Source organism: Rhinolophus ferrumequinum, chromosome 21, assembly GCF_004115265.2.
Source record: "Rhinolophus ferrumequinum isolate MPI-CBG mRhiFer1 chromosome 21, mRhiFer1_v1.p, whole genome shotgun sequence".
Taxonomy (NCBI): domain Eukaryota; kingdom Metazoa; phylum Chordata; class Mammalia; order Chiroptera; family Rhinolophidae; genus Rhinolophus; species Rhinolophus ferrumequinum.
In genome coordinates, this window is record NC_046304.1 from 26,733,138 (window position 1) to 26,746,082 (window position 12,945).

Genomic DNA, 12,945 nt, shown 5'->3' on the forward strand with positions numbered 1-12,945 from the left:
GGTCAAAAAAAGTTATCTTTGATAATATTATGGGCCCCTAATTCAAATTCTTCTAGGTAGTTGTAGGGGCACAGTTTCTCTTGAGCCCATAGGGTCCCAAGTGCCTTAAGCTCAAAATAATCCTCATACCACAGAGGCACGTCTTGGGGTGACTCATTCTGAACCCCGACAATAGGATGATCCAACTTTCCAAACATTAGTTTGCTACACAAAAGAGGCAGAAAAGCTAAACATCACTAGTGGCTTTATGAATTGTCTTCTGATCTCTTTAACTCTTGAATCTGACTGCTTTAGTTCTGATCTTGTTTTGATGCCTGATCTCAGACTGCTATTTACATTTTCCTTTTGGTACTAAAATGATTACATCATGTTATTGCCTAGCAGTTTTGATTCTTGTTTTTAATGTCTCAAGTTTAGCCACCTACTTAAGACGTAAAACTTTTAGTCCAGAACACTCTTCAACCTGGTGCTCTTCAATTGGCACTCTTATCTGCTGCAGATTCTCTGTTGATTTTTTTTGAAATGCACCTTCCCAGGGCTACCATGGTGCACAACTCTAAGCAGAGTCATTCACACTGTATTCTACGTTAATTGTTTCCCATACATATTATAATTTATGTTTTATGTTCTCCTATTCCAACTCAACAGCAGCCATTCTTTCTTTACAGCTGTGGCCACTAGATGCCCACCTACTGTCCGGGACATACCCCAATTTCTAGAATCAGCCCTGGCCAGAAATGAGAAGTTTAATGGGACTCAGTACCAACTACCCTTATTAATTATAGTCCAGTGCTATTACTCAGTTTTTCAGTTCTAGTGAGCTTCTTTCCAAGAGCTGGGTCCTAGTTCTGGTTGATATCTTGTATCCTGTTTTGCCTTGGTAACATGTCAACGCTACAGAGAAGCTCTTACTACACTTCAATGTCAAAACTGCCTCATGTCAATTGCTTGCTGAAATGCTTGCCAACTGTAGTCCAACTGCCATGTACTTGGGATACTATTGGCATGCTGGACTAGACCTATAGCAGGTTCTGTCAAATCTAGGGCCAGGCTCATCCCAGCAGAAAGGTCTAATCACATCTTTTGACCACTTCTCTAGCCTTACCCACCATATCTAGCTCAAAATGAAAGGATAGTTAACCTCTTATAAAATGTGATGCCCCAATCAGAAAAGCAGTATTCAGATGTTTTCTGATAATATCTACTCTCTTGTTGTAAATACTATACCTTTATTAAGTGAATTTAAGTTACCTTGACTATAAAATTATCACATTTTTTAAACATGACTTTTTAAACATCTTTACCATACTGGGTACTTTATCTTCTACTGGATGACACAAAATATATGCTGGCCCTATAATATGAACTGCTCTGAATCATAACAAAGCAAAATTTGGAAAGAAGAAATAACAAAAAGAATTATATCAAATATGATCAAAATGATCTCTAGTAACCATAACCATAAATTATAATAAGTAAAAGTGAAAATGACTGATATAATGGATTACGTACCGAAGTTATTTGTTCAAATATCAAGAAGCAACTTCTTTACCATAAAAGAGTTTCCATATTTTCTTTTATTTTCCTTACTTTAGAGAGAAATCTCAGGTGCATTTACTTATCAATTCATCACCTCAGCAAATTCTGCAAAAAAGTATCTATAAAGCATATGTGAAATTACAACTGCAAAAAAAAGAAAAAACAATAAAGAACCCTTATTTTGTTCTAGGAAAACTTTATTTCAGTTTAAACAAAAAAGGAAATGTTACTTATGTCATCCAAGGATAGGTGGGCGTATGATCATAATTCATAGCTGTAAACTGGCAAGCTCCAAATGAGAGATGTGATCTAGGTTAAAAGACATTTATTAGTCCAGATTATATTTTCCTCCCAAAGAGATTGCGAAAATTAGTCAAAAAGATTACAAACAGATTTACATGAAGTCACATCAGAAAAGCTGAGATAGTGAAGGCTAATGGTTTGGGAAATTCTGTTTCCACTTAGTACTCAAAAGAATAAAATTCTTAAAGATGAAGAACAAGTGGTTTATACTGTAAGTATTAAAAACAATGATATGTACTTTTATCAGTTTCATATGATTATTAGGATTCAAAATGTTATTTAAAATCTAGACGTAGGCCCAAACACTTAGTCATTGACAAAAATGGAAAATTTACATTTCTTTACAGGAAACATAAAAATATGACTATTTGGTTCTTGTCTTAATTTACAATTGATAAGCCCAATTCTAATATTTATCAAAAAAAAAAAATACATGGTAGCATTGTCACGCACCTGAAGATTCCAAATAGAATGTCCCCATTAACAACAGCAACCAAGAAATCCAACTCAGTCTACAGATTTTATTTCTGATTAAGAAATAAACTTTCAGTTATTTCTTTGCGTCTGCCTTCTGTTAACAATGTACTCAGATAACATCATTGATTTCTGAGCTCTCCTTCCACTATATTTTTCCCTTTTAACTAAGATGTATGTAGAAATAACAAAACAACTCAGAATAGCTGTAATGGCCTTCAATAATTTTGTTTTACTAATTAGTTGACTTATTCTGATGAAGGCTAATATCAAATTATCCAGTAGTCTTTGATTCCAGAATTACTCATAATAGAATCATATACAGAAATCTTAATAATCTTCTACTTACATCTTATAACCAGTTATCTTTCTAAACAAACTATTTACAAATGCAAAATATGCAACACTATTTAAAATAAATATACAATATATAGTTTCTAGATTCTCAAACAGGCTTAAAAATGAGGTAATAAAAACTTAATTGATTAAACTTTTTACCATTCTGGAAATGGCTTAGGAAAATGATGGTGAAAATTCTTTTTCTTAGGTCTTTTCATGTTTTCTTTGAATGCTTCTGAGTACTTCCTTTTCTATGATGAAAAATTGTGTAAAAAATCCTTCAGCTTTGTTGGATAGTCTGTCATCACCCCAGTTGCTCCCAAATCAAAAGCTCTTTTGTATTCTTGTTCTTCATTTAATACCCAAATATACACCTAAAAATTAGAAGCATGAAAAGTATGAGAAGAAATGTTAAGATAGAAAATTATTTTTATAATAGCATTTATCCACTACAATCTCAGCACACTTAGAAATAATCTTTTATACTTGAAATTTTAAGAAATCATTGAACCCTTTAAAATATGCCATTTTGCTCATTAAATATGCATTGTCCCACCTCTGTGTCTTCAGCTATTCTCAATTACACATACGAGGTATGACAATTAAGTTCACAAACTCATCCTAGAAAAAGTGTTACATACTTCATTGCTGAATACCACTATGGTCACCTTTGAAGCACTCCCCTTGGGAAGCTATACACTGACGCCAGCACCCAGTCCACCATTCAAAGCAATTTTGGAACTCTTTTTCTGGAATGGCCATCAGAGCTATTGTTGTATTACCCTTGATGTCCTGACTGTCATCAAAATGTCTTCTTTCAATATTTCCTTTATCTTCAGGTAAAGAAAGAAGTCATTGGGGGCCATATCAGGTGAATAGGGAGGGTGTTCCAATACAGTTATTTGTTTACTGGATGAAAACTCCCTTACAGACAGTGCCGTGTGAGCTGGGACATTGTCGTGATACAAGAGCTATGAATTGGAGAAAAATTCAGGTCGTTTTCATCTTAACTTTTTCACGCAGCCTTTTCAGCAATTCCAAATAGTAAACTTGGTTAACTGTTTGTCCAATGGGTGCAAATTCATAATGAATAATCCCTCTGCTATCAAAAAAAGGTTAGTAACATCATTGCAACAAGTTCGCGAAATTAATTGTCAGACCTCAGTAAGTGGATTCTAGTTACTGAAATGCCACTGCTTTCTTATCAACTGTAAGGAAGAGATTAAGGTCTTTGTATGTGAACCAGTAAAGCAGAATCATCAGAGTTGGGACCAAATTAAGTCAGTTAAAAGTTCTTGCCCATTATATTTGGGTTCAACTGGTAAACTACGCTGTTTCCAAAATGCATTATTCCAGAAATTTACCTGAATGCCTCGGGCAGTGAGGTGGTCAAACAAAGCTTTTCTCATTAGTAAACTAGAAAAGAAAAGCAGAACAGATTTTAGTACTTCTTAGTCCTACAAAGGACTAAAATTAGTCCTTAGTCCTAATTTAGTCAATTTAGAATTTATAATTCCTGGTTGAATTTAATCCCAATGCTTCAGCAATACAAGCAACGGCCTCAAAGAATAATAGCTGCTGTGGATGCATTTATATCATAACTGCTGGATCTCTTTTCATGACTGGATGCTTGCTGGTGAACAACCAGAACCTTTTTTTTACTCCTTGCTGCCACTAGATCCTCAAGAGATCTTTTATTGAAGCAGCTCAATGGCTTCCTCATTCTCTCTGCTGGAGCCATAATGAGAGTGAGAAAGAGCGGAGAAGTCTGTTTTCCTAAGTTTGCAAGTTAAAATGAGGCAGTGAACTTAAGTCAAGTTCTATAACATCATAGTTCATTTACAGAATGAATTAGTCTTTTGTGAGCTATCTTAGAACCTAATGTCGTTTTATTACACTATCCTATATGTATAGGAGAAAAGCATTTTTTTTAGCTCCAAAAAAACAATTTCAAAGTGAATTTTTTAGAAAACAAATCACTTGAGCAAGATGGGAACTAACTGTACCAGAAACTTATGTATAGAATTCCTAGTCTGTTTATGTTTACTAGAATGATTAAGTAACAGAAACTGAAAATCACATGCGTTTAACATCAGTTAAAAATGTGTCCTTGAAAACTAGAAATTAAATCAGGAATAAAGCAAAAAAACCCCAATAAACCCTCAGGCACAGAAAAAGATGAAACTGGTTTTCTAACTCTTTGAAAGAGGAGTTAAGTTAAAAATGTAACTAAGGACTATTAATTAAGCATTCAAGGGAGGAAAGTGGGGGAGATCCAAGATAGGGGATTAGATATATACTGTGCCTGCTTCCTTCTGTGAACAAATTAAAATTACAACTAAATTATAGAACAGTCAACCTGGAGAACCATCTGAAATCTAGCTGAACAGAAGTTTTATAACTAAGGATATAAAGAAGCAGCCATGTTGAGACTGGTAGGAGGGGCAGAGATCCAGAACTGGCTAACCCCAAACCTCCATGTGGCAGTTGAGAACAGGGAGGGATATCTCGGCTGCAGAACTTCTCCCCAAGAGGAGTGAGGGACTCTAGCCCCACACCAGCCTCCCCAGCCTAGAGAATTGGTGCTGGGAAGAGGAGCCCCCACAACATCTGGCTGTGAAAAACAGTGGGGAGGGGATTCCAACCATGCGGGTGGGATGGAAAGTAGCAGGAAACCCAGGTGTCCTCTTAAAGGGCCCGAGCACAGACTCTCTCACTCCCAGGCACTCACCTTGGGCTCCAGTGGAAGGAGAGTGACTCAAGGTGTCAGAAACATACGAGGGGTAGATTGAGTTGTGTAGGTTCGGGAGAAGGGCTGGTGGGCAGTCGGCATTTTCCCTGTGAGGGGTCCTTCTCCCGTGCAGACGATAGGCTTGCGCCATCTTTCCTGTGTTGAGCCCTCTCACTACGCTGCTGGCCAAATCTGAATCTGATTCGTCTAGTGAGCTCCACAACTCCATACTGCTGACTCACTGGGACCCCATCCCACCCAATACCCCCAACACTGGAGGTACTTTGTCCAAGAGCAGCCAGCCCCAGCTGCATTGCACTCTTTCTTGGAAAACTGTCAGAGTCCAATAGACTCCAGACAGGTGGTGACTAGCTTCGTGCTAAGACTTTTGCTGAGTAGCTGCAAGCTCAGAATTGGCACCAAACCAGAATTTACTTTAACCTGATGACTACAATTCTTCCCACTCTAGTGTCTCCCTGAGACCTTGCCTCACCCAACTGGGATACTGCATGAGGCTTTATCAGTGGCTGAACCTTAAGTGAGCTGACAGGTGGTCATAGGCCTTGGGTTTTCCTGGCATTATGTGTAGCTACCCTAGGCCTAGTACTAATGGCAGATATCCTCAGTTTGCAGTGTGGTCTCTCCTATGCGCCTCCAGGGTTAGCACAGGCAACAAACAAATGCGGATCACTTTGTAGCTCTTATCAGGTAGTCCCTGATTGGTCACTGGCAATGGGTGACCTGGGCCTGTACTGGAGTCCCTCGCAAGAGGCACCAGAACCAACATACTTGGAGTTTTGCTTCAGACCACAGCAGAGCACTGCCTAATTAGCCACACAAGCGGCATACACAAAGGGCGGTCTTAACAAGCACCAGAGCCCACTGGGACAAATCCCACTCAGTAAGGAAGCCCCCCACACAGCAGCCCATAAGCTGTGGATGAGGCAAAACCCCACAGCCACTTAGCCTGAGGGTCAATCCCACTCACTGATATGCCAATAGCAACCAAGGCTCAACTCTAACAGGAGGGTATACACAAACCACACAGGGGACAGTCCTAGAGCAGGTGACCAGGAAGACTGTGCCACTGGGCCCCACAGGTCACCTACTACATAAGACTACCTGGCCAAGACTGGGGGGCATAGCAGATCCACCTAATACACAGAAGCAAAGAGAGAGGCAGCCAAAATGAGGAAACAAAGAAATATGTCCCAAATAAAAAAAAAAAAAACAGGAGAAAACCCCAGAAAAAGAAATAAATGAAATGGAAGCAAGCAAACTATCAGACACAGAGTTCAAAACAATGGATATAAGAATGCTCAACGGAAAAAAAAAAAAAGAGAGAGAAACTGCTCAAGGAACTCAATGAGAACTTCAACAGAGAGACAGCAAGCAGAAAAAAGGACATAGAAACCTTAAAAGAGAACCACTCCAAAATGAAGAATACATATAATAACTGAAATGAAGAATGCACTAGAAGGAATTACCAGCAGACTACATAAAGCAGAGGACTGAATCAATGATTTAGAAGACAAGGTAACAACAACAACAAAAAACCAACTGGAAGAGCAAAAAGAAAAAAGAATCCAAAAAAAAAAAAAAAAAGAGGATAGTTTAAGAAACCTCTGAGACAACATCAAGCATAACAACATTTGCATCATAGGGGTACCAGAAGAAGAAAGCAAGGGATTGAGAACCTTTTTGAAGAAATAATGACTGAAAACTTTCCTAACCTGGTGAAGGAAATAGACATACAAGTCCAGGAAGTGCAGAGAGGCCCAAACACAATGAACTCAAACAGGCCCACACCAAAACACATTATAATTAGAATGGCAAAGGTTAAAGACAAAGAGAGAATCCTAAAAGCAATAAAAGAAAGGCAACTAGTAACTTATAAGGGAGCTCCCATAAGACTATCAGCTGATTTCTCAACAGAAACTTCAGGCCAGAAGGAATTGGCACAAAATATTCAATGTAATGAACAGCAAGGACCTACAACCAAGATTATTCTACTCAGCAAAGCTATCATTTAGAATCAAAGGACAGCTAAAGAGACTCCCAGACAAGAAAAAACTGATGGAGTCCATCATCACCAAACCAGGAATGTTAGAGGGATTTCTTTAAGATGGAAAAAAAAAAAATCAAAATTATGAATAATAAAATGGTAATAGCCACATATCTATCAACAATTACTTTCAATGTAAATGGATTAAATGCTCCACTCAAAAGACACAGGCGGGCTGAATGGATAAGAAAATAAGACCCTTACATATGCTGCCTACAAGAGACCCACTTCATTTTGAAAGACATACACAGACTGAAAGTAAAAGGATGGAAAAATGTATTTCACGAAAATGGAAGTGAAAAAACAAAAAATCTGGGGTGCCAATACTTATACCAGACAAAAATAGACTTTAAAACAAAGGCTATAACGAGACAAAGAAGGACCCAGTAATCCCACTTCAGGGTATTTATCTGAAGAAACCCAAACACTACTTCGAGGGGACGTGTGCATCCATATGTTCATTGCAGCATTGTTTACAATGGCCAAGATGTGGGGGCAGCTTGGGTGTCTGTCAATGGAAGAATGGATAAAGAGGACGTGGTACATATATACCATGGAATATTGCTCAGCCAGGGAAGGGAATGGGTTCTTGCCATCTGTGGTGGCATGGATAGACCTGGAGGGTGTTGTGCTGAGTGGAGTGTCAAACAGAGAAAGACAGATGCAATGAGATTTTGCTTATATCTGGAATCTAAAGAACAAAATAAACAAACAAAACAGAAACAAACTCATATATACAGAGAACATTTTGATGATTGACAGATGGGAGGGGGGTTGGGGATGAAGGAAAAAGGGGAAGGGATTAATAAGTACAAATTAGTTGTTATACAGTAATCGTGGGGATGTAGGGTATAGTATAAGGAATATAGTCAATAATATTGTAATAACTATGCATGGTGTCATACTGGTATTAGATTTGTTGGGGTGACAGATGGGGGTGTTGGGAGGCAGGATGTAAAAGGCGAAGAGAGTAAGAAGTACAAACTATAAGTACAAAACAGTCATGGGGACGTAAAGTAAATCATAGGGAATACAGTCAATGATATGGTAATAACTATGTATAGTCCCAGGTGAGGATCACTTCTTAAACTATATAAATGTCTAACCACTATGCTTACACTTGAAATTAATATAAAATAATATTGAATGTCAACTGTAATTGAAAAATTAAAAAGGGGGGAAGGTGAAGGGGAATAAAAGGTTCAAATCTCTAGGTATAAAACAAATAAGTCACAGGGATACAATATACAGCATAGGGAATACAGTCAATAATATTGTGATAGCGTGGTACAGTGTCAGATGGTTGCTGGACTTATCATGGTGATCATGTTTTTAGGCATATAATTGTTGAATAACCATGGTGTACCCCTGAAACTAATATAAGGTTGTATGTTAGCTATATTTTAATAAAAATCTTTTTAAAAATTAAGCATTCAAGGTTCTATTGTAAAGCAAAAAACAGCCCAGTAACTTTGTGGTTTTTAACCTAAAAATAAACTCAACATATCTTAGAAATTAAGGCATTTTCTTCAAAGTACATGCCTACCCCATAGATAGAACTTCTTTTCTGCTGCTAAGCCTTGGTGCAGATTTTACTGAGAAATGTACCATTAGTCAATATACATTTTACATATACTATATTGCTATACACACTTCTTTTCATCATGTTTTTTACTGCAGGCTACTGGAAACAGCAAATAAGTAGAAGGGAATGGTTATATATCCCAGCTCTGTTACTAACTAGCTAGATAACCCCATGTAACTTTGGGTGGGTTGGTGCTCAGTTTTCTCCTGAAGCTAAATGAGATCATCTCCCCAGATTCTTCCTAAGGCTTTGTGCCTGGTAATTAAGCTGGTTTTAAACGATTCATACATATCCATTTGTATGGTAGGTATTCCACACATCCTTATTACAAATTACATGTAGAAAGCTTGCACTAAATCATAAGCACAGTATTTGATATAACTAAAACAATAACTTGTATATCAGGAAACTAAAATTCTTACATATCAGAAAGCCAGATGAGAAACTTTTGACTTCTGGACATGGTGTGTGGTTCTTTTAGCCTGAGGCAAAATAAAATTTAAATCATAAATTAGAAACAAAGGAATAGATCAGTGTGATAAAATAAAACAAGTTCAAAATAAAAAGTGTCTTGCATTTGGTATGTGCTCAAAAATATTTGTAAAAGGACAAAAATAAATTAAAATAAAGCCTGTGTGGGTTCTCCATTTTCATTGATTTTAGGCTAACTTTTTGCTACCACTATTCAAAGGTTAAAAAAAAAAAAAAAAGGTTATCTTTCTAGGGACCCTGAGTGCCCAGGGCTCATGCCTCTTTTTTGGTGAAGCTCCTTTCTCTTGCTTTGTCTGCTATAATTTAGTATATAGTAGGCTTAAATATACAACCAAACTTTATTATGCATTAAGATATTTGGGTAAAAATGAGACTAAAAAATAATCTAAAAGGATGTTTTTCTTCCCCTTTCCATATTTAGGTTTCTTTTTTTTTTTTAATTAAAGTTTATTGGGGTGACAGTTGTTAGTAAAGTTACATAGATTTCAGGTGTACAATTCTGTAATACATCATCTATAAATCCCATTGTGTGTTCACCACCCAGAGTCAGTTCTCCTTCCATCACTGTATATTTGATCCCCTTTACCCTCATCTACCACCCCCTGCCCCTTTTCAATATTTAGAGACGTAAGCCCTGTACTTGTTAAATATCTTGTCTATTGGATGAGGATACTTGATTTTTAGACATATGTTGAGTTCCTTCTTCAATCTCTGACGCCTAGAGCAGCACAATTATGGGTGTCATTTACTGTAGGTTGTGCCTGTAGGAAATCTCTGATTAGCCTCTCTACTATGACGATTTCTCAGCTTCTTTCTAAGTTTATACAAAGTGATTTTCAATCTCCCCAGATCTTCATTTCTTGTTTTCTTTCAAACACCACCTATCTATACTCAATATAATTCTGAGCCTCCACACTTAAATTCATTTTTTATTAGAAATTCTCTCTAAATAAAATCCTTTTTCCCTAACTTTAGCAAAGGTGGAAAGTCCTGGTTGCAATTTCAGGAATCTCAGGGATTTAGTATTTCAAATAGTTAATTACTTCATTAAACACAAATTATATGTTGTCTTAGAAAGTACCCATTGTTTTCCACTTAAAAAAAAATCAAAACACATACATTATATTCTACCTGACTTAGTCCATAACCACTTTTTACAGAAAAGATTAATTCTATGAAGTTTGTTCATATGTCTATATTTCAATCATACTTGTTTCTAAAAGGAACACATAGAGATAATCTAGAGAGCATAACAGTCCATTCCAGGCCAGAGGAAAGCTAATTACTTTAGGAATACCGTGTTTCCCCGAAAATAAGACCTAATCGGAAAATAAGCCTTAGATGATTTTTCAGGATGACATCCCCTGAACATAAGCCCTAATGCATCTTTTGGAGCAAAAATTAATATAAGACCCGGTCTTATTTTCGGGGAAACACAATAAATGGTTAGGAATCATTTTAATCTAGCAAATGAAAATGATTTCTTTGTAAAACAAGAAGTGACTTCTGTTCCTTTGTCTGAAAAACACAAAGACTGCTAATAAATATAATTGGGAATAGTTAAAAATGCTCATCTCTAAGAAACTCAAATTGGAAAACAAGCATGAAACATAGATGTCGAGTACAAAGGTACTGACAAAACTGCTTTTCTTACCAATAGTTTCTAATGATAATTTTTCTAGTATTAAGCTTGACTTTTTAAAGTTCTGTTTGGGGATGAAAAAGTTTTCATGCAGGTGAATTCACATTTAAACGACATCCCCAAGAGCTCCAAATTCCTTTGTGATGATTCAGTTATTATAAATTTACAGCTAGAAATCACCTTTTAAGGCTGCAGGATCGTGAGATAAAGCTATCTTTCTTTAATAATAACGATAAAGATAATTTAATAAAAATTATTAAAAATTTAATTTTTATTAAATTATCTATAAAGGCTATCAATAAACAATAAAAGCTATCGTTTATTGAGTGTTTTTTGTTTGCCAGGCAATGCTAAGTGTTTTATATATTTTTATCTTTATAGTAAATTAGTGTGTAAAAAGCAAGGCTTTGTATCCTGTAGAGAAGTTATATAAATATAAAAGTATCTTATATAAACTAATTATATTGTTTTCTTTATCCCAGAGGGTTTTTTTTGGTCATTGTTGTGGTGGCAGTTGTTTTCTTCCTAAATGTATTAATACTAGTGGTGAATTTGGAGTTTAATGGAATTTCAGCTATGTATAGTTGTCAGTGAAGTAGAAAAAAGGGCAGTTGGAGGGCAATTGCTATTAGATGCTAGAATAAAATAATTATTAAGCTTCAACAATTAAGTTTAATTCTTTTTACCTGACTTCTGAGTACACAGGCACAGAAATCCACTGTTACCTGAGATGGGCCCAGATTAAAAACTTATAAATCTTTTGTTATTATTCATTTTAGAGAAGGAGTTAACATAGGTCAGCTAATCAAACATGGAAATAGCTACAGCAATCGATTCTTTATCAATTGATATTGATATTAACGAGCTTTATCTTAGTCCTCCTTGATAACTGATAAAAGCAGGTAACTACTTACTTCAATATGATGGAAGGCATTGGGATTTCAAAAAACTGTTCTCGAATGGGCACAAAGGGCAAGAGACCAGTGAAGAAGAGCCCAAGAATGAGCAGAACACGTTGTAGACTGAAGAGTACAGGAATATCTGAATTCTAAAAGACACAAACGATATTACATGTTACTATATAACTGCTCAAATAACCGGGATTATTTCACAACCCTCAAAATTTCCCAAGACTGTATCTTGACATCTGTTAAAAGTACTCCCTGAATTATTCATATGCAAACACACCACACTTAAAAATGGCTAGTCCTTGACAAATGGGTCAGGATCTGTCTTGGAGCCCTAGAATGTTAACTGATGATACTAAAGTTTCTCTATTCCCTACTCTCTACTTTTGGAACACCACTTCTGTCTATTGGTGATAGTGCTTATCAGATAAAGAAGGGAAGATATGAAATACTTAGTAACCTTACTCCCATTTAAAATAGGTAACTATATCTAGTATCTATATATAGTTATACATTTTCAAATAGGATATGATGTAAATATGAGTATCGACATATACAGATATATATTAATACTGTTGCAAATATGTCATCTTTCAGCTACAGTATAGCTCAAATATAAATAGGATTTTGTAAGCTAGTCAAAGAATCTAACCACCATTTTAAGTTTCTATTGGAAAATGTGTTCAAGATCCCAAAACCCTTAGCATGCAAGCTTCATGTATACTTGGGGTGCCAAAAAAATGTATAAGTGGACACTCTGGTCAACGTTGCTCAAGCAGTAGTTCGCTATAATCAGAAGTGTCTGGACACTGATGGTAACCACTTTGAGCACCTCTTGTAATTGCAGAAGTCAAACGTGAAACGTTG

At 36.3% G+C, this 12,945-nt stretch overlaps 1 protein-coding gene across 2 annotated transcripts in view; it reads right to left on the reverse strand.

Annotated features, from left to right (window-relative positions):
* Positions 1-2,814: 2,814 nt before the first annotated feature.
* Positions 2,815-12,945, reverse strand: part of GDPD1 (glycerophosphodiester phosphodiesterase domain containing 1) — a 37,363-nt gene continuing 27,232 nt past the window's right edge. The window contains exons 7-10 of one of the 2 annotated variants that reach the window (XM_033091864.1): positions 12,085-12,218; positions 9,459-9,518; positions 4,020-4,071; positions 2,815-3,029 (exon numbers count right to left, since the gene is read on the reverse strand). In XM_033091864.1, coding sequence (XP_032947755.1) covers positions 2,907-3,029; positions 4,020-4,071; positions 9,459-9,518; positions 12,085-12,218 — 369 coding nt within the window. In that variant the 3' untranslated portion in view covers positions 2,815-2,906. The remainder of the gene's footprint in view (positions 3,030-4,019; positions 4,072-9,458; positions 9,519-12,084; positions 12,219-12,945) is intronic. The other variant, XM_033091865.1, reaches the window with a different exon arrangement.